The sequence below is a fragment of the Carex rostrata genome, chromosome 16, assembly GCF_964058835.1.
Source record: "Carex rostrata chromosome 16, lpCarRost1.2, whole genome shotgun sequence".
NCBI lineage: Eukaryota > Viridiplantae > Streptophyta > Magnoliopsida > Poales > Cyperaceae > Carex > Carex rostrata.
In genome coordinates, this window is record NC_135933.1 from 55,689 (window position 1) to 80,453 (window position 24,765).

The 24,765-nt window shown below is 32.7% G+C and overlaps 1 protein-coding gene and 1 pseudogene across 2 annotated transcripts; one reads left to right on the forward strand and one right to left on the reverse strand.

The window, feature by feature from the left end:
• Window positions 1-4,895: 4,895 nt before the first annotated feature.
• LOC144567641 (thaumatin-like protein 1b pseudogene) lies at window positions 4,896-6,422 on the forward strand (annotated as a pseudogene). Its single transcript, XR_013515472.1, has 3 exons — window positions 4,896-4,953; window positions 5,288-5,523; window positions 5,988-6,422. The product of XR_013515472.1 is annotated as a thaumatin-like protein 1b pseudogene (transcript).
• A 1,620-nt stretch (window positions 6,423-8,042) lies between these two features.
• LOC144567601 (epoxide hydrolase 1-like) lies at window positions 8,043-11,272 on the reverse strand. The gene is made up of 4 exons (XM_078317772.1): window positions 10,982-11,272; window positions 10,697-10,879; window positions 10,264-10,499; window positions 8,043-8,292 (listed from the first exon to the last, which is right to left on the reverse strand). The coding sequence occupies exons 1-4, from the start codon at window positions 11,270-11,272 to the stop codon at window positions 8,043-8,045; spliced, it is 960 nt and encodes a 319-aa protein (XP_078173898.1).
• Between the last annotated feature and the right edge of the window lie 13,493 nt (window positions 11,273-24,765).

A 24,765-nucleotide genomic window follows, 5' to 3' on the forward strand; every position in this document is an offset into this window, starting at 1 on the left:
TCAATAATGATTCATTTCCGTTTGTGTGTTGAATTCTCATTATGGTCATTAAACTTCATAAACCCTCGCACCATTTCTTTGGTTATATATTGTACCATCTAATCTCTGTTTGGTGAAGTGAGAAGATATAAAAAGTACAATCTCTTTCTTGATTTGCTCCCCCCAGAAAAATGAATTTATATCATTTATTCTCCTTTTTCCATTTTATCTCAATTTTATCAAATTCTGATCTATGCTGGATATTGCGGAGTTATCGCCAGTTGCTTCCATGGCGTGCCTAAGGAGCAACAATCCCGGATTATCTTGGTTGCGGTTTCATCTTGCACGATGAGACGGAATACGCTTAAGGAAAATGTTTTGTACACGATCCGGGTAACTCTATTTCAATTTGATTTATTTTAATTAATTTATAACTATTCGAATATTCTGAAAATTTACACCAACAATCTTAAGCGTAATTCCATGATTCGGATAGTTAAATAGTATAGATTAATTATATTATTTGTAGTTCTAATGAACTGAGTTGAATTTTGATTATATACATTAAGTATCTGTTTACTCCATTAATCTGGTAGTGATGAGAATATATGAAGCATGAAGTACCTGTACCAATGAATTTAACCATGAAATAGTGAAATAAATAACAGGATACAATACCTTTAATAAAATTACAATAGTTCATGTTGTACTATGAAATTTCTTAATATATTCAAAAATCTGAAATTAAATTCGGTCATTTTTTAATTAAGTAGCATTTAGATTAGTTTAAGTTTTATATGTGCACCGAATTATAATTACATGATCCCAATTATTCTGTTTGATTTTGTGAAATATTCAGTCATTAATTTGATTAAATTGTAATTGGAAAATTAGATTATTATTGTAATTAAGTTATTATTCAATTTCTAACTGGAAAAGAAATGAATTTTTATCTAATGAGACTGCAAAAAAAAAAAAATTATGAGTAGAGACATGTAAGATATCTCTGTTTTGGTATGAGAGTAGTAAAATGAATTATTAAACTATGTCATATATGTATTGTAGAATAAAGAGCAACAATGAATTATATTCAACATTAAAAGTCGTAAATCATAGATCTCTGGATTTAGTAAATCTCTAAAAAAAAAATCATAAAATTATGATGATATTATAAATAATTATCTGTAAGTTTGATTTTATATATGAGGAGGGTTCAAATACACCCAAATTTTTGTGCACCCAAATGCATCCTATCATTTTTTTCTGTTTTCAAAGTCTGAATAGTCAATCCGAACCGTTAGATGCAATATATATATTAGGATGTACTTGGAGACCAAATTTTACATTTTTTGAATTTTTTTTACTATTTATTAAGCCACTTTGAAAATCGCTGATCCAATGGTCCAGAAAATGCAAAATCAGCGATTTTCAAAGTGACTTAATAAATAGTAAAAAAAATTTCAAAAAATGTAAAATTTGGTCTCCAAGCACATCTTAATATATAGATTGCATCTAATGGTTTGGATTGACTATTCGGACTTTGAAAACGGAGAAAAATGATTTGAAAGATAGGGTGCATTTGGGTGCACAAAAATTTGGGTGCATTTGAACCCTCCTCTTTTATATATACCTTATAATTTAGATAATAACGATGCTTAAGTAATTAATCGTTGATCTATAAATCCAGAATTTGATAAATATAATTTGGAACATTTATTATATTTCTATGTATTATGTTTCTTCAATCTTTACCGTTGAAGAAAATTAATTGAATAGACTTTATTTGTCATCTTTTCTTATTTGGTATTCCAAGAAAGAAAATAAAAACTTTCCCTTAATTTGTTCTTATTAATTTTCCTCAATAGTAACCGAAATCAAAATCTTATTTCTTACTAGACATTATAAATTTCTTACTATCTAAATCTGATTTAAATAAATTGAAATATGATTTTATTAATTTTAAATCAAGCACTTATATTTTCAGTTTATTTATCTGGAAAAGAAGAAATGAAAAATTACATGGTAAATATTAATAATTGGACTTGTTTGTAATAAAATTAAATTTAGAGTTATTGAAAAAAAATCAGGGTCTTCGGTTTATATTTTATAATAACCATAGAATAAAATAATAGAAATGAAACGTAAGCATTGATCTTGGCTCTTATTATAATCATTAACTCTTATATTTTATAACCGAAGAAAAAAAAATTAAAATGCTCTTATAATTTATTACCTTTGTAATTTTGAATCAATTATAACCACCTTAATTGTTCCCTTAATGATCTAAAAAATAGAGAATAATAAGTAATGAGGATTCCAATCATCTTTATAACTAATTAAGCAAATAATTAATGAATGAATCCATCTCATTATTATTCATCAGTTTTGGTTGTATAAGTATTCACCTTTACTATGACCCGAATGTTTATATGACTTATTCAAAGAAGAAAGTAAACTCATTAAGAAGGCTTCACCGTTAAATAATATTCAAAACATGCTATGATTAATTAGTAAAATTTATAACTAATACAAAATGTTATCAAACTGTACAAGTGAATGCTTTAGCGTTCTTGCATGTGTATGATGATGATCATATGTTACGGTTTAGTAAGATATATAAAATAATATAAAGATCTATTAATTAATTAAGCAAATAAAATAATTAAAAGAATCCAATCATATATATTGATGATTAACTTATAAGAGATGATATTCAACTCATTACTTATGAATGATATGTATTATTGTCGATAAGACAATATTTTATTAGTTACATGATTTTTACTTATAGTGTAAATGACTAATGAAATGAATAATATAATGTTCAGACGTTGAACAGTAGATCTTACATACAATTACTCTTACCTATTTCTAGAGGTATGAAATAATTAAATAAATGATATTGTTTAACATATATAATAGAAGATATCGTGTGAAACTTAAATAATCAATGAAATATTAAATCAATGTTACACAACATATATATCATGACTGAGGTATAAAATCATTTGATTGATTTCTGTTATAGTAAATTGGCTATGACAATCAATATTAATGTGAATGCATTAAATATGCACAATGTGTGAGCATTTATTGTAAGAAATTACTAGAAAAATAATATTCTTATTTTTTCATGTATAGCAGAAAATGTGGGGGTTTAAGTACTTGTTGAAATATTTAAGTCATCTTACAATAAGCTTGACATGCTATAATGTAAATAATGATATATGTGATTAATTTTATGTAGCATGATGCTATGACGTTATAAATAATTAATTCATGAAACTACTAATATGATTTATGAAGATTATTATTATTCACATATAAATGAAGTGAAAAAAAAATGATAATTTATTGATATGAAAATGTTGATGATGGACTAAAATTAAAGTCCTCGTATAAATTTCATCGAGGGGGATGGGTGTTAGCCCTAATAGGTCTTCTTGCGGTGGCAACCCAATCTCTGATAGGCGATCCCTTGATAGAGATTCAGTGGGTAATAACAAGCCGATAAGTTGACCAAAAGAGCGCACACTTTTAAGGAGCATTGACTCCAATCCCATCCCTATGGTGAGTGTGCTCTATGTAGATGATAGGTTGAGCAATTTAGCTCTTAATGAGAACCGAGGCGGTAATTTCCACAGGATATAAATCTACAAATATCCTTGGTAGGAACTCACCTATATGAGAGTGTCTGTAATGGCAGTAGTGCGAGGCATGGGTAAGCCTTTAAGACTCTCATGAAAATCCAAGACTTGCGTAAGGCCATTAATGCGCATACCGCGACGAGAAGCTCCATGTTGTGTTTGTGATGGTTGAATTTTGGATAAAAGGAACGAGTTCAAGACATAGTTCACTCTGTTTCCTCCAAATTAAAGCTATCAATACTAGATGAAGTTCAAAGTTTCTAAACTACTTTATCGATGCACAATATTAATATCCAGAAATTTGTTTCTGTATAATCTTCCGTTTGATATTCTTAAATTTTGAGTTTTGTGGGGGATTGTTGGAACTTAGTTTGAAAACTCAAAATTTGCAGTTCAATATATTTGCTCAAATCTCCACATGTGATATTAAAATATTTGAGGATTAAACTGAAAATGATATTTTCTTAATTATGGACAGTTTTGATATTTAGTGTCATATTTATTCCTCAATAATGATTCATTTCCGTTTGTGTGTTGAATTCTCATTATGGTCATTAAACTTCATAAACCCTCGCACCATTTCTTTGGTTATATATTGTACCATCTAATCTCTGTTTGGTGAAGTGAGAAGATATAAAAAGTACAATCTCTTTCTTGATTTGCTCCCCCCAGAAAAATGAATTTATATCATTTATTCTCCTTTTTCCATTTTATCTCAATTTTATCAAATTCTGATCTATGCTGGATATTGCTGAGTTATCGCCAGTTGCTTCCATGGCGTGCCTAAGGAGCAACAATCCCGGATTATCTTGGTTGCGGTTTCATCTTGCACGATGAGACGGAATACGCTTAAGGAAAGTGTTTTGTACACGATCCGGGTAACTCTATTTCAATTTGATTTATTTTAATTAATTTATAACTATTCGAATATTCTGAAAATTTACACCAACATTTCAAACGACATATATAACGTCCAACCATTGTTAAACAATAAACCATGCATGTCAACAAATACATTCCTAAAATATATATACAATGTTCTTTCGGGCAAGAAAACTTCAAAAGAATTCCGGGTAAATAAATAATCAATTACAGAGATACTTAATTTGTAACTGACCTTTCAATACATACCGCTCGTCTCACAAAGAGAGAATACCTTCCTCTCCTACGGTTCACCTGTGTGTATCTCCTCTTACGCCTATTAATAGACTTTCCATGTTAGTACCCCCAATTAACTAACCTGTATCTTTCTCTTTCTCTAAAAAATTAATGGCTAATCCTGCATTGTCCTTGCTTATGCTCTCAATCTCTGCACTCTTTTTCCAGGGTACGCTTAGTAATTATATACTCGATCCTTATAGTATGTAGTAGCTAGTACAAACTTTTAACAGATTATTTGTACTGTATGATACTCTGCTTTTTCAGAATTAATTAAGCACAAGTATGCATATTTTAATATTATTATAGGTTTTTCTTTATCCTGTTAATTTTGTTTAGGGGTGGCACTCTGCAATTTCATTATAGCACAGTACATGAAATAATTTTTTTATTACATTCCACCCAATTACCTAGAGAATAATATAATTTGAACCTGTTGAGTCAGCAAGACCTACATATTCTAGATATATGTGATGTTAACAAGTGTAGTGTCTCCTGTCCAGGTGCTTGGTCGGCTACATTCACATTTCTCAACAAATGCCACTACACAGTATGGCCGGGGCTGCTTTCTGGTGCAACCTCTGGGCAATTGCCGACAACCGGATTTAGGCTCAAGCCTGGTACAAATCGGGTAGTTGAGGCCCCAGCCAACTGGTCTGGAAGGATGTGGCCCCGCACGCACTGCGGGGTTGATTCTTCTGGCAAGTTCTCTTGTGCCACCGGCGACTGCGGTGCCCAGGTACATTTTACAATCAACTCCGCTCTATCTAACAAATAAATATGAGTGAGGCTATGGTACTATGCATAGCGCATAATGGTGTGTACTATGGATTAATATCTTCATTTTCAAAGTCCATACAATCGATCTGAACTGTTCAACATGTTATTCAAATAAAAATATACTTGTGGACTAAATTTTACTTTTTTTTGCTATTTTAATAGATAGGTAAAATATAAATTGATTTAAGAATTCTAGACTATTCAAAAGTAGTGGTTTTCTACCTATCTAAAAAAAAATTTAAAGATCATGTTGAACGGTTCAAATTGATTGTATGGACTTTGAAAATGGAGATATTAATCCGACCAATCTGCCTCACTCAATAAATATTACTTTTTGGTCAATGGTAATAAATTTACACATTTATCTCTTGCACAAAATTCTTAATTAAATGTGATCTTTTGACTGTTTTCTCCATCATGCAGCGTCAGTGCAACAACGCCGGCGGTGCTCCGCCAGTTACTCTTGCAGAATTTACATTGCAAGGGGATGGTGGGAAGGACTTCTATGATGTGAGCAACGTTGATGGATTCAATGTGCCAATATCGATTACACCTCTAGGCAAACCCGGTTGCCCGTCGACCACTTGCAAAACCAACATCAATTCCCTGTGCCCGAGGGCATTGCAGACCAAGTTACCGAACGGTAAAGTGGTCGGGTGCAAGAGCGCATGCCTTGCCTTTGGCACTGACCGGTATTGCTGCACCGGGTCCTATGCCAACCCTAACACTTGCAAATCCACGGTTTACTCGCGTATCTTCAAAAAAGCATGTCCCCAAGCGTACAGCTATGCGTATGATGATGGCACCAGCACTTTTACTTGCATCGGTGCCAATTATCTCATAACATTCTGTCCTTGATATGAGGCAGGGGTGCATGGTCTATGTGGACGCATGGTGCGCGCGGCTCAATTAAATATTAATTTGGAGTCGTTTCTGCTCTTTGCGTATGATGCTGTGCATGGCATTTATATTATATATTATTAGTTGAGATATATATATACTAATGATCGCTTGATGTACGTACTAGCTTGCAAATTGATTAATAATCATATTTTACGTTTCATATAGATATGAGATATCAAGTAAATTACATAAACACATGTTGACGAACTTAATTAATATATATTAAACAAACTTGCTATATAAATACTGCAAGAATTATTATATATACAAGTGTTATTAGTTTGTTTCATTCAATGTTTGATCCTTTAACCAAAGATTATCATGATTTTCTCCATGAGAAACACATGCGCATGCAAATTTGATGCTATCAAACATTAGATAACAATAAACATAACACTCGAATATGCTTTAAATTATGCATGCATGCATAAGAATGCAAGAACGGTCAAGATGAAATTTGTATCGAGAGTGTTATATCGATCTCTGGTCCCCTAGCTAGAGGAAATGTATGGCCGTGCTGTGAGATAATGATTTTAGCCATAAAAATTTGTCGGATTTGGATATATATGGATCGAACTATTTTAAAAATACATTTTCTCCACTCCATCGAATCTATGTTATTAATTTATGAAAATTATGACATTTAACAACCCGCCTTGTTGGATGTAGCGACGAACCTAAAAAATATCTTTACAATTGAGGGAATTTTATCTTTCCCGACACTATGGTAGGTACGTAGTGACCTTAAAATGCATGTACCAATGAACCTAAAATTAATATATCTTTACAATTGAGGGAACTGTATATATATTTGATCGATACAGCATAGATTGTATTAGAGATATCTAATGCCCATGCATGCATGCTAATCAGAGTAGGTGAACTTGTTGTCGATGTGAATGAAGTCAGGCTCCTGTATTTGAAAGGATAAGGGAAGCTAATCAGCTGATAGCTGTTCGTTCAAAAAGGGAGAAATTAATGTGGCAAAAATATCTTCTCAATCCTGCCAGCAGTAAGCATTTTAATATTTATTAATTTGCTAGTTTTTGGAATGAAGAAAAATATGTAGTGCCCCGTTCTTGTTCTCCTGAGCCATTTTTGTATGGAATAATTAATGGAATCCACTGTTAGCAATAATGAATGAATCGAAATGGACAGCAAGTACGTACTCAGGCAAAATATATATATATATATATATATCTTATCTTGAATAAATGACTAGATGAATGGAATTAGAGTTTGGCAACTGCATGACAAGTTCGTATATATTGGCGGACACACCACATGATGCATGACACGTGGAGCCACACATCAACTTGCGCATTGATCGCTAATTGAAACGGTCAAGGCATTAATGGATGTGATACAAAATCAATGGTGCATTTTAACAAAAGTTAATTATAGAATGTTTTACGAAAGTCCAAATTTATGCATCATGCATCATGCATGTCTATGAATTAATATTTATCAAGACATCACTCTTAGTCGTTTATTTTAAATTAAATAATACATAGACATTCGGTTTTGTATGCATGCACGATTATATTTATTACAGCCTTAATTAGCAATATATGATTAAGAGAAAGTCTTGATAAAATCATAGATATGATCTGTGATTTCACGTGGCTTCTCCTCCTGTATGAAGTGGCCCACACCGGACATGATCACCACATCACGTAGAAACGGTACATCTCTCTTGAACCCTCCTTTGTGGATGTATTCCTTCACACCGGGGAAATAGTACGTCAGATCTTCATCTCCTACGATGAATTTTGTTGGCACTTTCACTTGTGCACCTGTCCATGGAGCTATTAACTCCCATGTCCTACAAAGTTTATTTCACAATAATTGATATATATGTAGACCTTGCATATATTAAAATGGAGGTGCTTAATTAAAATATAACGGCTAGTTTTCAAATTTTGTAATTAATATGTCAGTAGTTAGTGGTTATAATTAATAAATTAGGAAATAGTGGAACGACTAGTTTTTTATTAATTATGTCTAGCTATATTGGACTATGTCTGTGTACACCTCTTAGTGGTGTCAAAAAAATGCTAGCTGTTTTGTTTTCTTGCTAGTATTCCTGAGATGCATTAAGCAGGCATCTAACATTTAGTATCATGTAAATATTATGTTAGTTTTAATATATGAAACGGGCAAATTATTACCTTTCAAAAAAAAAAAAAAAAACTAGTTTTTGATTACAACCACTAACTCCGAGCCTATTAATTACAAAATTTGAAAACTAGTTGTTATATTTTTAATATGGTATCAGAGCCATAGATCTGAAACTTTGCACAAGTATCACCAAAACTAGTAAAGCTAGTCGTTACCAGTGAAAAATAAAAGAGTCAAAAGCTAAAGAGCCAAGAACTCAATCAGTGTCAAGAAAATAGAATTAAGAGTCAAAGAGTCAATAACTCACAAGTGTCAAGAGAAAGAATGATAAAAGTCAAATTAAGAACCAAAGTAGGTCTCTCTCTGCTCATATTAAAAAATCGGTAACAAAATTCTAATATTTGTTCTTATAAGTAAAGAACAAAAAAAAAACTATTTTGATCAGTTTTTTATAATAAAAAAAAAGCAGTATCCCTGTTTCATCGTTGATATACTAGACGTTGTATATATTTTAACATATTTGGTATATATATTTCTTCATTGCACATATTTGAGTAATATGCTTTTGCAAGGGCATATATGCAATATGGACTATGGTATTTTGCAATGTAAACCCGCCAAATGTGTTTCGATACAACAAATCGTTGAATGTGCTTCGATATTCATCCAGCATGCATCTTGACACAAATTTTACGTATGGAAGCACACTAAGTCACCTAGTTTAGGTGGGTATACATGCATAATGCATTGCAAAACACAATAACCTCACTCTATGGACACATTGAATTCAATTAAACACAAATAAAATTCTTTCTTTGTTCTTTTTATTTTGGTATAATAGAAGAGCTCCGGCCTTTTTATTTTTGAAATTCTAAATAAATGTTGGATTTCAAACATATATAACTTTTTACGATAAAAATATTGTCTTATCGAACTATGCTAGACGTGATTTCAGAAAAGGTACAATATTTTAATTGAATTGACTGTCCTATATCCTAATGAGGTTCTAACTAGCTAGATCTATAAACTATGTCATTAGATAACTTTTGTGTAATGCTTTTTTTGTACAACACCCCAAATAAACTACGTATACAACCCTTTTTTTAGATATTAATATGATATGTAACTTCTTTGCTTCATTAATTGTCGGAACGCGATGGTTGTTGGAGAGCAAATTCGGTCATGGAGAGAGATTAAAAATAAGAGAATAAAGCGATTAGGAGAATAGTGAGAATAAAAATATAGATATTTAGAAATAAAAAAATATAGTGGTTTAGATGATAAATCAAAGAGAATGAAGAAGTAGATTTAAAATTGAGCATCATTTGACGTGTTGTAAATAACTTTTTTTATCAATAAAATCGTTAGTAAGCATTTAAAGTCACTAATTATAAAAAAAAAAAAAAAAAAAAAAAAAAACTTATTTGATTCATCTTAAATTTTTTTCTAAAGATCTTTAAGTTTGTTCTGTTGGAAAGATCATCTAGGAAACCCGACTTGTCGAAGTTTAATTTGGGGGCCAGGGCCCAGCTGGGCTGCGCATGTAAATTTGTAGAGCAGGGCAGAAGTATACAATACTTAGCATATTAATTTGGAATATTTTAGCTAGGGACAAATGTAAAATATTCTTAAATCAGATGACATATATATATATATATAATTGAAAAGAACTTACAGATCAAAGCATCTGTAGTAGTTGATCGGTCCGGTAAAACCTGACTTGTCGAACTTGGAAGCGCAGTATTCTAAATCCTGTTCAGATAGCCAAGGTGGCAGCTCAACACGATCCGACGGTGATACCCATCCACTTTTTGGTATGTAAAGTGGGTCCGGGCTATGTCTCGAGTAGAACTTCCTCAGCACCAGCCTGGTACCGAGTCGTGCAAACTCCTCCTCTATTGCCCCTGGTTCCTGTCAAACGAAATGAAATGAAATGTACTTCATAACTCCACTCTGATACAGTAATATATATTTTACTACCTTTCTGTTTGTATTTATTGTATAAATAAGTTGCAATATTAATACAATGCCATTTTTAGTTTCTTATTGTACAACTCTTGCTGCTTAATTCTGAAGAATAAAATTGGGAAATTATAGCAAAGCAAAACCTGGAACCGATCAACATAAAACTCATCACCATATGCGACTCTAAAGTACTTGACAGGCGGTACAACCGGATTGCGTGGCATAAATACAACACTCAAATTTACCAAGGCTCGAATCCTGTCTGGCCTGAACAAGCATAGGTACCATGAAATAATGGCACCCCAGTCATGCCCAACCACAAACACCTAAAGGAAAAATGATTGGAAATATATAATTAAGCAGGGAACATATAATTAGTGACATAGATTGTGTCAAAAAAATTAGAGCCAAACTCTTAGAAACATTACCTGAGGAAGCTTCAGTGCATCTAGCAGGGCAATCAAGTCACCAACAAGATGTAGAGCAGTATACGAGGCCACCGGTTGTGGTGCTTCGGTGTCGCCATATCCTCTAAGATCGGGTGCAATGGCATGGTAACCACGTGCGGCCAGGCCAGCCATCTGGTGTCGCCACGAGTACCAGATCTGAGGGAAACCATGTATCAACAGCACAGCCGGCCCCTCGCCTTGCTCTGCCACATGCATCTTTATCCCGTTCGCCTCGACCATACCATGTTTCACACATTCAATTCCTTGCATGTTTCTTTCCCCAATTAATAATAATACTTTTTCCAAGTTAATTTGCCCCCAGTGTAATTTACCAAATATATAGAGTTGGTATATAATACAGTCGTGCAAGAAAGCTTTAATTAATGATTGAACTGTTTTCTTAGTTTTTGGTTTGCTTGAAGTAATAGGCAAAGCCCTCTCGACATAGATGTTAAATTAATTCCAATTAAGTGGCCTAGATAGTGGACGTAAATATTTTGAGAGTTTTAGTCTCTTAAAGTCACCAAATAAATTTTGTAACTCTTAGTGTCATGAATATTAAGAGTTTTATTTTTTTTGGTTTTCTACTATTAATAGCACACTAAATCTAATCCATCAATTTGATATTTGATGGACATACCGGATTAAAGCTAAACAAATATAAATAGATCATATCCTACCCATTAGAGGTTACACACAAATATTTTCATCTCAAAGATTTGTAACATTAATAGAAAGAGGATGAAGGAAGAGAAACCGTATACTAAATTGAAGTAGCATAGCTGCATTTTTCGCATCGGGTAATTTTATGTTTGTGACAATTATATTGTTCAAGATCTTAGAGATTATGTTTGGTCTATGTTAATGCATAGAAACATACATGTGATATCAGAGCCTTATAAGTTTTGAACATATTAATTCGTCCAATTTATGAATCATGCACCATAGCAAAGTAAGAAAATTTTGTAACATAATTTGTCCTTGAGAACATATATATTTAATGGTTTAAAACATTTTTTATGTTTAAATTAATATCATCCGGTTCTCTCTGTGAATGAATACTAATAGTATTGAATGACCAGCTAGATTAAATGTTTGACTTGATTCTCGAAATAGTATAAATTCCAGTGATTCATACTTTTAGTATCTTCTTAATTTTATGGCATCAGTAAATTGAAAGCTAATCTCAAAAATATTATTTGACAAGTGATTTATTTGATTAACAGTAAATTAAGTATAGTTAAATGATTGTAATGCTAGTACTTATGGTAGTACGAAATGACTATCAACTATATAACTATGGTAGTACTTATTTGACAAGTACTGACAGCTAACCCGATTCCATGGTGGTTTTTGCTATCATGGAAAATGCTTGAAACATGTTCATAATGTCACATCTCATGGAAAATGCTTGAAACATGTTCATAATGTCACATCTCACAAAATCACTTACAAATAAATTCAAATGCGTTACTTATAACTAGACATTTGCTAACGGGTAACCCGTGACCCGTTCCGGGTTACCCGTTACGGGTAACGGGTAGGACGGGTAAAGGGGTAGGTCGGGTACGGGTAAAACCCGTAACGGGTAGACGGGTAATTGGGCCAAAACCTATATCCGGTCCGTTTATTACCCGTACCCGTTGCGGGTTGACGGGTACGGGTACCGCGGGTACGGGTCCGGGTATCCGGGTACGGGTCCGGTCCGCCCGTTTTTTTTTTCTGTTTTTTTCAAAAAAAATTCAAATTTTTTTGAAGTGAAACGGGTCGGGTACGGGTAACGGGTACGGGTATGCGGGTAGATGGGTACGGGTAACGGGTACGGGTATGCGGGTAGATGGGTACGGGTAGGCGGGTACGGGTTGGCGAGTAGACGGGTACGGGTACAACGGGTTATTTTTTAAATCATGTTATCCGGTCCGTTTATTACCCGTACCCGTCTACCCGTTTGTACCCGGGCAACGAGTACGGGTACCACGGGTAACGGGTACGGGCCAGGCAAAACGGGTTCTACCCGTTCCGGGTTTAGCAAATGCCTACTTATAACATAAGTAATAGATATTTATGTTTCGGCTTCATAATGATGCCAACTGAAGAATATTATTTTATTTAGAATAAGTATAATAAATTAAATGGTCAAATACATAGAAGCTAAGGAAATAAAGACAATTAAGCCTCATGTTTTTTTTTCTGTCAATAAATTAAATATTGTGTAGCCAATAATATTATTATGTATATGCATGATCTTATGTTATATGCTATATAGTTTGTTATCACCAAAGTGACTAAACTAGAATGATTCAAAAAATATATAAAAAATATTATGGATCAAAGTTTGTTATATAGTTTGTTGTCACCAAAGTGGCCGAACTAAAATAATTTATTATATATATATTTGTATATCTTGCATAAAATAGTCATTTATTCATAATATTGTTAGAATGCCTATTATAGAAAAGAATATGGATAAATTGATGTTTACTTATCTTTAGAACTTTGGGAATTACTCAAAGGTAATTTATCATTCTATGATTAGTAAGCATAAAGTAGGTAAAATAATATTTTGGTCAAATGTATTTTGTATATCCAATGATAACATATATATTTGGCTAAACATATTTAATTACCTAATAAAGTTTTTATGGCATTTTTAATGGTTCGCCCTAGTAAGAATTGTTGCGATATTATGAATAAAACAATGTCTAAGGCAAGTTATGTCTAGAAAAATTGGAACTCGAAGAGAACCATGGTGATCCCTGATTTTCTTGAGAACTTACGTGGTTGTGATTTCGTGTGTAATAGCAACTGGCCTAAAAGGCAACCATTGATAAAATTATGATTATCCACCATTGATAAAATTATGATTATATATTATAGTATCTATCCAAAGGAGAATTATAATATATTTTACAATTTATTTTATGAATCTATTACGTTATTATTTATGAGCATTCTTTGTATTAAATTTCAGTTGTTTCACTTCATTCGCATGCTTCTTCTGTTATTATGTTGAATGGATTAAACTTTTCTGAATGGTGCAAACAAGTCAAATTCCACTTAGGTGTTTTGGATCTTGACTTGGCACTATTGGAAGAACAACATACTGCTATTACTGATGAAAGTAGTGACGCAGAAAAGTTACATCATAAAGCTTGGACACAATCAAACAGATTAAGCCTTATGTTTATGCGAATGACTATTGTCAATAACATTAAGACTGCTATTCCACAAATAGAAAGTGCCAATGAATATATTCAGTTTGTGGAAGAAAGATTTCATTCAGATAAGTCACTCGCTGGTACTCTTATGGCAGAACTCACGACCATTAAGTTTGTGAAAAAAAATTATTATTATTGTTGTTATTATTATATAATCTTATGACTATTGTTGTTATTATTATTATTATTATTATTATTATTATTATTACTACTACTACTACTACTTACCTTGATTTTATGATTGTGATTGGATTTCATTTTTAGCCTACCTCAACTTGTTTGAGTCTAAAGACTTAGTTAACGTTGTTGTTGTTATTGGTCTCCATCTTCACTTCTATTCTTTCTTTCTTTTTTTTACAATTTTTTTTCCCAAGTTTTGTGAAAGAATTAAAAATGTTGTCATATGTGAATTGAACTAACAAAGGATCAGGCAGACCCGCTGGAGGACATAAATCCTGGAGCTCAATCAATGATTTTTAATTCTATAACCTAGCCATCACTTATTCACTTATTCATTATTGACTACACCTAGCTTTTTCCATGTAATGGCCATTAATCGGTGATGATTGGCTTTTGTAATTTACTATACGATTAAATTGATTCAACACAAAAAAATACATATTCAAATATTGAAGGATGTTTCTATTAATTAGCATAATTTATTTTTTGGAAAGGCAATTAGTAATTTACTATACGATTGTTCATTCTTCCCGTATTGTTATATATATAGTTAAAGAGAAAAAATGCTTAGAATGTGGGGCAGAACTGACTGAGGCACATTTTCCACCAAGCAACGAGCCATGGATGACTGGCTTTTGCGGCTGTGCCGAAGATCCTGAGAATTGTGAGTCTCAAATTTCATCAATTACAAGTCCTTTTTAATTTTCAAAGATATTAGCTTCTTTAAATAATCTGTTTAAATTTTTTTAATCGGTCAATACTCCCCATGTATACCATAATTAATTAAAACTTATTTTTATTTTAGATTTCATAGGTAAAACAGGACTATTCAGTCCCTGTACGTGTATTGTATGGGCAAAACATGGAAACCCTACAGGGAATTCCTTGGCAAGAAATTAAGCTGCAAGTGTCATGCAACCTTTCTATATATGCACTGGAGCTGCATTAGCAATTTGTCATGGCACTATGAGCCAGAGCCCCGACGCTTTCGAGTTGATGGCAGAAGGATTAATATGTGGATGGAATTAATGTATTTTCTATGTACACATCAACCGGGCGAGATAATTTACAGAAGAAATTTCACCTCAAGGTACTGCATGTATTATTTTGCAGAGATTATTGAACGGGTACTAATTTAGTAATTTAGCATGACTCCTTTTTCAGTTATTGTAGCTCAGTGTTATGATAAAAAAAATTTGTCGGATTTAGATATGGATCGAACTATTTTTGAGAACACATTTTATCCACTCCATCTATATATATTAATTATGAGAATACGGGTTTTAACAACCCGCCTTATTGGATGTGCTAATGAACCCAAAAAAATATCTTTACAATTGATGAGGGAATTTTACAATTGATGAGGGAATTTTATCTTAATTTCCCAACACTGGTAGGTAGGTAGTGACCTTAAAATGTATCATTGAACCTAGATATCTTTACAATTGAGGGAACTGTATCTTTGATATTGCATACATTGTATTAGAGATATCTAATGCCCATGCATGCATGCTAATCAGAGTAGGTGAACTTCTTGTGGATGTGAAATTGGGCTCGTGTATTTGTAATCAGAGTAGGTGAACTTTTTGTGGATGTGAAATTGGGCTCGTGTATTTGTAAAAGGTGAAGGGAAGCTAATCAGCTGATAGTTCTTCATTCAAAAAGGGAGAAATTCGTTGGGCAAAAATATCCTCTCAATCCTTTATTTTATTATTATTATAGCCCGTAGGCTCCATACATACAAATCTCTTTTCTGCCTTTGGCAGGAATCGAATCCACTTTTTTCATGAGAGAGTGAAGTGTCTTACCAACTGCCTCAGGTCTTCTCAATCCTGCCACCATGCAGGACGTGTTGTCTATATATAGATTTGTTTAGAAAAAAAAAGAATAGAAAATAGCATATTTTAATTTTCCCTTGCTACTTTTTGGAACATTGCAATCGACTTTGCTTCCTCCGAATTTTTTTTTTTGCCTTTCTCTGAATGTTTAATTTGTAATTCGGATTAAATTTAGAATTAAAATGAAAATAAATTTCTTGAATTATTATTGGTAATTAGAATTATAGGTTAAAGAATAAGAAATTATAAGTCATAATATTGAAAAATATAAGTTAAAGCATTGTTTTTTTATTAAGTACCTAATTAGTTAATGGGTTTAAATCCGATTCGATATTTTTTTGCTCCCTTGACGAAAATGAGCCTGCCCCTGAGAATCCGTACTGTTAATGTACTATTAATAATAATGAATGAAATGGAAAGCAAGTACTGAGGCATGACCACACGTTAATGAATGAAATGGAGCTGCATTAGCAATTGCCGTACTATTAATACAATCACGATTAGTGGATTAAAGTCGGGTAGGGCACGGGCGGGCCGGGTATACCCGGGCAGGGGCAAGGGTACGTATTGGTCGGGTACGGGTATCACAGGTAGACGGGTATCACGGGCCGGGTATTTTTTTCAAAAACCGTGCCCTGCCCGTCCTATACCCGTGCCCGTTGTACCCTTGAGGGGCAGGGCGGTCCGGTTTTTTTTTTCTTTTTTTTTTTCTCTTTCTTTTTTTTCTGTTTTTTTTCTGTTTTTTTTCTGTCTTTTTTTCTGTTTTTTCTGTTTTTTTTTCTTCTTTTTTTCTCTTTTTTCTTTTTTCTCTTTTTTTTTCTTTTTTTTTTTGAACCGAGTGGGGGAAAAAAAATCAAATTTTGGATTTGAATTTGAATTAAAGTGGGTCGGGTATAAGGGTACGGGTACGGGTAAGGGTAGACGGGTAGGGTAAAGTCGGGTACAGGTAAGGTCGAGTACGGGTATGGACGGTCCGGGTAGGGTCGGGTATTTGCCAAAAAAACAGGGTCCGGTCCGGTTTTTTCCCTTATCCGCATACCTGTTTACCCGACCCATACCCGAGCTCTGGCACGAGTACCCCCGGGCAGCAGGCACGGGCAGGCAGGGTAGGGTATACCTGACTCGGCTATAATTAATACTCTAATCATGATCGAGAAACTCAAAATCATAGATATGATCTGTGATATCACGTGGCGTCTCCTCATGTATGAAGTGGCCCACACCGGACATGATCACCACATCACGTAGAAACGGTACATCTCTCTTGAAACCTCCTTCGAGGATGTATTCCTTTACACCAGGGAAATAGTACGTCAGATCTTCATCGATCTCCTACAATGAATTTTGTTGGTACCTTCACTTGTGCACCTGTCCATGGAGCCAGTAACACCCAAGACCTACAAAGTTTGACAACAATTGATAGGTTCATTAAAATCTTAGGTATATCTCTTCACTGCACACATACATAGACAGCCAGTGTTTTAAAATGCGGTTTTGTTTATGCATGCGGAAGGCCACTGCATACCGCATATGCGGTATGCGGACGCATATGCGGATTTTAAAATAAAAATCCATGTATATATATATATAGAGAGAGTGTGTGACTAATGTGCATTTGTATGCATACGGTCCAAATTTAAAATTTCAAAATCCAAAATGTCGATCCGAACCGTTCATCTTGTTCTCCATATTAATATGTGCTTGGAGACCAAATTTTATATTTTTCTGATTTTTTTTACTATTTATTAAGCCACTTTGAAAATTGCTGATCCAACGGTGGCTGTTGATCCGCATGGGAGGACTGCATGGCCGCATATTCGGACCGCATGGCCGCATTTTAATCCGCATATGCATTTTTTTATTCCGCATGGCCGCATATTCGGACCGCATATGCGGCCGCATGCTCAAAACCGTATGGGATGACTGCATGGCCGTTCTGAGCGCGGCTGCCGACCGCATACGCATATGCGGCCCATGCGGCCACATTTTAAAACACTGGAGACAGCTTTAGTAAGAGACAACAAAAGTTAATTGATCTTTATTTATTATTTTAAATTTTAAGTTTTTTTTTTTTTTATAATTTAGAATAAAATGTAATAAAAACTGTAAAATTAATCTTCATATTCAGCATAAAAGATTTATATGATCTTGATTCACGTTTGACTCCCATAATTTAAAAATATAACTCTGCTTGCACATATTTGAGTAATACGCTTTTGCAATAGCGTGTATGTAATATATATGGACATATTAAATTCAATTAAATACAACAGGTACTTCTTTTTTTAATAAAAGAAGGGCTCCAGCCTTTTCTTTTTGAAATTCTAAATGGATCGATCTTGGATTTTGAAGATATAACTTTTTACATAAAAATATTATCTTATCGAACTATGCTAGACAATACACTACAACAAAGTAGACATTTTTTGCGAGGGAAAAAACGCATTTACAACGGTCGTCTGTTGCAAAAAGAAAAAGCTAAACAATGAGGATAGTCCGTCGCAAAAGGTCACTTTTTTATCCTCGCGAAAAGTGTCTCATTCTTGTAGTGATAGGCTGTGGTGTTTCAATGCCGCCATATCCTCTAAGATCAGGTACAATGGCACGGTAAACGCATGTGACCAGCCATCTGGTGTCGTCACGAGTAGCAGCAGCACAACCGGCCCCTCACCTTGCTCTACCACATGCATCTTTATCCCGTTCACCTCGACCATACCATGTTTCACACATTCAATTCCTTGAATGCTGAATGCCCAAAAAAAAAAAAAAAAAAAATTGCTTGCATGTTTCTTTTCCCAATTAATAAAAACTTAAATTTCCATGTTAATTTGCGCCCAGTATAATTTCCCATAAATATATAAAATTTGTGTACAATAGAGTCGTGCAACAAAAGCTTTAATTAATGATTGAACTGCTTACTTAGTTTTAGGTATAAGAAATTAGTTAGTTGGCATTAAAGATGCATCATTTAATTGTAATTTCATTATAATATCCATCTCGCTGACTTTACTTTTTTAACAAAAGGGAAGTTAATTATATTTTCTCACACAACACATGATAATATCGTTTAAGGAAAACAAATGGGATGAAGATTTCTCATGACAGTTGGTTGGACATACCAGATTTCACGTGTCATCATTTCAGTCTTACGTATACTGATTCTGAACTTTCTCTAACGAAATTAAAAAGGAGATGTAGTAATTAATGTAGATAATGTGATTATTTGGTACACTCCTTGTGTGTTCCGATGAGCAGATTTTGAATGAATTCTAATTCTAATTCTAATTCTAATTCTAATTCTATTCTCTCTCCCTTTCTAGCTGAGATTGAGAAGATATACTTCGCTCTGGAATTCAGCCCCCTTGTAGTGAGTGCAGGAGAAATTTTAATTGGTCCAACAGTTAAACAAAGAAATTGGCCCAATATATTAGTTCACTTTGAAGAAGAGAAGAGAGAATTGGCCCAATATATTAGTTCACTTTGAAGAAGAGAAGAGAGAATTGGCCCAATATATTAGTTCACTTTGAAGAAGAGAAGAGAGAATTGGCCCAACTAAATGTTGCACAAACTCGTAGGCCCAGGCCCATTATATGAGTGGGTATTTTTATTAGCAATTGAGGAATAAAAACATGTTCAATTATTTTGATAGCATTTGAAGATATTTATAGTATTAATTGGTTGACAAGTCCAAATAGTATTAATGGTAGCACGATATATTTTTTCTTAAAATATTAAAATAAATCTTAAAACATATAGAAATTAATTAAAACAAGTGGCTGTTTTCTTTTTAATTCATTGGGTCATAAAACTCCAAATATTTCGTATAAGAATTAGCTGTCCATAACTCAAGTATGCACTTTCAATTAACTGCAAACTGGTTACATGTAAATAAATAACTGTCTTCCGATTCAAATTATTTATATTAGTTAATTATTTAATATAATTATCATCAGAAAATTTAAATAGATTCTATGCATGTCATTAATTGTCCGGAAAAAAACCATGTTTTATACTAAATTATTGCTAACGTTATTTCGTTTCTTCAATTATGATTTTACAATTTTTAAATAAATCTCATGATGTTTTGTTAAAAAAAAATAATTCTGCTATCTTTAATTCTTTATACATCATAAGCCAAATTTAGAGAAAAAATGGGAAAAATATAATAAGTCTAAAAGAGGAAAAAAAATGTAGAGAAAATAAAGACCACTTTCATAAATTTTATTATCTTACTAAAAAATATATTTACATCTATTAAATAATTTTAATTATGTTTTTTTATATTTTATCTATCAATAGAAACGACGTGTCGTACTTTGTATATGTGTATGATAAATTGGTAACATTACGTTGTTGTACAAACTTGAAATTGCTTAATTTTTCTTTTTCTTTTTCCTTATTTTTTTTCCTTATTTATTTATTTATTTCCTCATAGGTTAGTCTCCTAACCATAAATATTTTTCTTAACATTAGGAATAAAATGAATAATCATTGCTGCAGGGATTGCACGTTTTAGTATTTTATACTTCCCAAAAAATATTAATAATTTTTCTTTGTTTAATTAATTGTGAGTTTTGAACGTGTGTGTCTTTCAGAAATAAGTAATTAAGTTGGAAAAACATTAGTAGATTCACATCAAATTTTTAAATAAATTTATTTTTTCATACTTTTTTTTTTCAAATCTGATAATTGATCAAACTCTTTAAAACTATAGTAGTTTCGTTTAGTTTTGTTATTTTTGTTTTAGAATAAATTTTTCTGTGCTGGTAAATTACTTTTATTGTTATAATAAAAGGGCTTCATTGATCTTTTACTTTATCAAAAAATATTATTTAATTTTGATTTCCTCCAAAGTTTTGTGGACGTTGTGAAAACTTAAATATTTTAATAAAGACTGTTAAAGAAAGAAATACTTGTGAAAAAATGACCGGCCATTTTTATTAATACCCAAAAAAAATCAAAATTTTAAAAATGCCCCTGCCATCTGTTTTTTTTCAAAATTGCCCGACCGCCAGGCCCACAGGCGGCTCAATAAACCCACCAAACCGCCCCATGCAGAGGCGGGCTAGTCCTCTATTATTTTTTTTATTTTTTTAAGAGAGATCTATATTTTGATTTAAATAATTTTGTGAAGAAAAAGTTTTCTTGTATGCCAAAAAACAAGACATTTGATATATTTCTGAGTGATATGTCGTAACTCTTTATAACTTTGATTTGTTAGTCGTATATCACAAGCCTAAAGATAACACTAATTAAGGACTTGACCTTGATTCTTAATAATTTATTTTATTCAAATATACACAATGAAATATGGTTAGATTGCATCAATGATGTCAATTTCTTCTTTTTTTAGAGAATAATTGGAGAGCGAGAGAGAATAATTTGATTATTTGATTATTGTCAACATATACCATTTGCTCGGAGATAGGCAAACGAACACAATAAATAGTAAATATATTTTAAAATAATTATATGAATAATTCTTGAATAATCTTAGGCTTTTGACTAAACAAAATACCGATCGTTGTACGTCTACCGTCGAACGAAAACTTAAACTGGATTTTTGATGCCCTAAACAAAGTTTTTTTAAAATTCTGATGCTTTGTATACTTGGGTATGATCCTCTAGGTGATATTCGGATCCGTCTCTTCTCCCCCTTTCCGAAAAGTCATCATACACGCAAATCCGACTTTTCTAGCCAAAGTTATGACTATTTAAAATTTTTTCGAAAGCTAAACTTTGAAAATTCATAACTAACTGTAGAAAAATCCAAATAAATTGAAATTTCTATCAATTCTGTGTATTTTTTAATGCTCTACATGCTGGTATAATCACTTTTACAGTTTGGTCCCTATATCAATCCATACTTGCTGATTTACCAGCAAAGATCAAATTTGATGTTTTTAGTGCATTGCACTATACTGGTGGCCTTTGCCTAGTGCTTGGCTGCTGAGTTTGGACTTGGTACCATACCAGATGTTAGTCTAGGGTGCCTGTGCGTGGACAGAGGTCTGAAAATGCTATTACGCCAATATAGCGCGCTATTGCGTCGCGCACTATTGCTATTGAGTGTGGAATTCAGATCCTAGATACCTGAGGTTCAATTATAAAATCTGAACCGTTTTTTTAACTTGGCACGCATCTTGAAACAGACTCTTATATTTTCATTGAATTTATTTCGGCTGAGAATTAATATGGACCATCTATATAAATTGCACCTCGAGTCCCATAAGATACGGATTCTTTGAGTGTGGTGTTATTTTTTGGCGTACACTCTAAACAAGAAAATTTTTCCTTCACAAAATTATTTAAATCAAAATATTAATATCTCTAAGAAAAAAAAATAGAGGACTAGCCCGCCTCTGCATGGGGCGGTCTGGTGGGTTTATTGGGCCGCCCATGGGCATGGCGGTCGGGGCAGTTTTGAAAAAACAAATAGATGACAGGGGCATTTTTAATTTTTTTTTTTTTTTTAGTATTAATAAAAACGGCGGAAAAATGACTTAGTGTTAAGAAACAGATCACAAGTACATGTGATCTATTCGTTATTTCTTTTATTTATACATGTGATCTATTCGTTATTTCTTTTATTTAATTTTTCCGAACTAGCATGATTGACTTGTAAAAATTTAACAAGAAAACAATCACTTTTGTAATTTTATTGAATAGTTTACTATTTTTCAGATGGAGAAGAAATATATGCTAAAATAGTAAAGTTCACAAATGGTTGCAGGTTGTCTGAAAAAATATAGTTGAAAATTCTAATAATAGTAAAATTTGATTTTATAAACGGTTTGGATCGATCCACCATGCGGATATAACAAAACTAGAGCTGTTAATTAATTAGTAGACCAACGTTGAGTCAAGAAAAATAAAACATAACTTAGTTAATTAGTAGAATTAGTTTTTAGCATTAGCAAAGAAAAAGCAGCACAAAGAGCCCTAAAACCTAACTCTGTCAAGAACTCCAATATCAAGCAATTTGGTATCCTCTGAGATATCTCAAACTTTGAGTGTTTTACATTTATTGGAAAATCGTAACCGTTCAAAACTTCAAACATTCTGCACGAGTTTTAAAACACAAATAATACTTGCTCCTGCGCTTTTCCGAATGGAGAGTGCTATTTTGAGCTAGAGTATTACAATATTAAGTGGTGAGAGAATTTTTTTGTCACCAAATATCTATTTTACTCTTCTATTATCTCTATTCATTATTTACCTCAATTAATACAAAGTTAATAAAGGAAAAAACTACTCATAGATAAGAAAAAATATATATATATATATGTCTAAATCTCACATCTCTCTCCTTTCTCTATCTCTGCATCTTCCTGCTCCTTCCCATATAACTTTTCTATTCAATTGGTATACATATCATAGAAAACAAGTGATTCAACCATTACACATATCTCTCCAGCAGCAAATAAGTTTAAAATGGTATAATGATTCAACCAATACGTACATCTCTGTTTCTTCCTGCTGCTGCTGCTTAATTCCCAATTCTCATATCCCAAATCAAATTGTACGATTTTCACCTACGCTGAAATTCTCGATGCAAATAAGTTTAAAAGATCATTCTTTAAGCGAGATAAAAAGATTGACTAAAGACAAGCTCTGTCATATGAGCACAATTATAAAATATGCAAGGAGTATATGATGTAAGGAGCATATGAATCTTAAAATAATTAATTAGAAACTTAGGTAGAATATATTAGAGGATGCAGTATTCATCTAGATTGAAAAAAGAGTTATGTACTTGAAAACTAAAAAAGTGCCAGTGTATCAGGGTAAAAAACTATTAAGTGAATATTGTTATTTTTTATTGGTATTTATTTATTTCTTAGGGAAATCGCAGCTTTAATGATTAAAAAAAATATTCTAAATGTTGTGTATAAATTATTAATTTCATCAAATTTTGGCTACTATAAGAATTACATTAGTATAACTTGAGCAGAACCTAGTATGGTGAATTTCTAAATACGCACATTAATACCTTCCGAATTTTTTATTAATAGAAATAAAATAAAATAAATATTTAAAAAGAACACTACTTTAAAATTTTTGCGAAAACTAGGTAGATCGGGTTTTGTAAACCCGTCCCGCCGGACGGGACTACACAACCCGTCCCGATTAATCATCATTAAGCCTTAACCAACATCTCGAAAAAAAAAAATCCTAGACGGGTTTAAGCGTCCCGTCCCGCTCCCTAAAAAATAAAAAAATAAAAATCCCTGGACGGGTCCTCTTAGCCCGTCCCATCCGACATTCCTTTCCCGTAAAACTAAAACAGATGGAGGGGTTCCTTGTAACTTTCATTTAAACTCTCTGACGAGCTTCCTTCTTACCAGTAACTCCGTATTTTGCCCTGGTATCGCCTCCTAATGCTCCGATCTCGTACCAGTAGTCATACCTCCATGAATCTTGCAAGCCGAGCTCTTCCATGAATCTTGAACTCGGTTGTCCATTAAAATTAAATCTCCTGATTCTTGCCCAATTCACATAGTTCCTCCCTGCGTGTTTGACATTT

Excerpts from the sequence above, each read along its gene's own strand:
- LOC144567601 (XM_078317772.1), bottom strand. The coding sequence starts at position 11,272 with ATGCAAGGAATTGAATGTGTGAAACATGGTATGGTCGAGGCGAACGGG. Across the intron at positions 10,880-10,981 it reads ATGCACTGAAGCTTCCTCAG|GTGTTTGTGGTTGGGCATGA; the intron begins GTAATGTTTCTA and ends TTTTTCCTTTAG. Across the intron at positions 10,500-10,696 it reads TTTATGTTGATCGGTTCCAG|GAACCAGGGGCAATAGAGGA; the intron begins GTTTTGCTTTGC and ends TTCGTTTGACAG.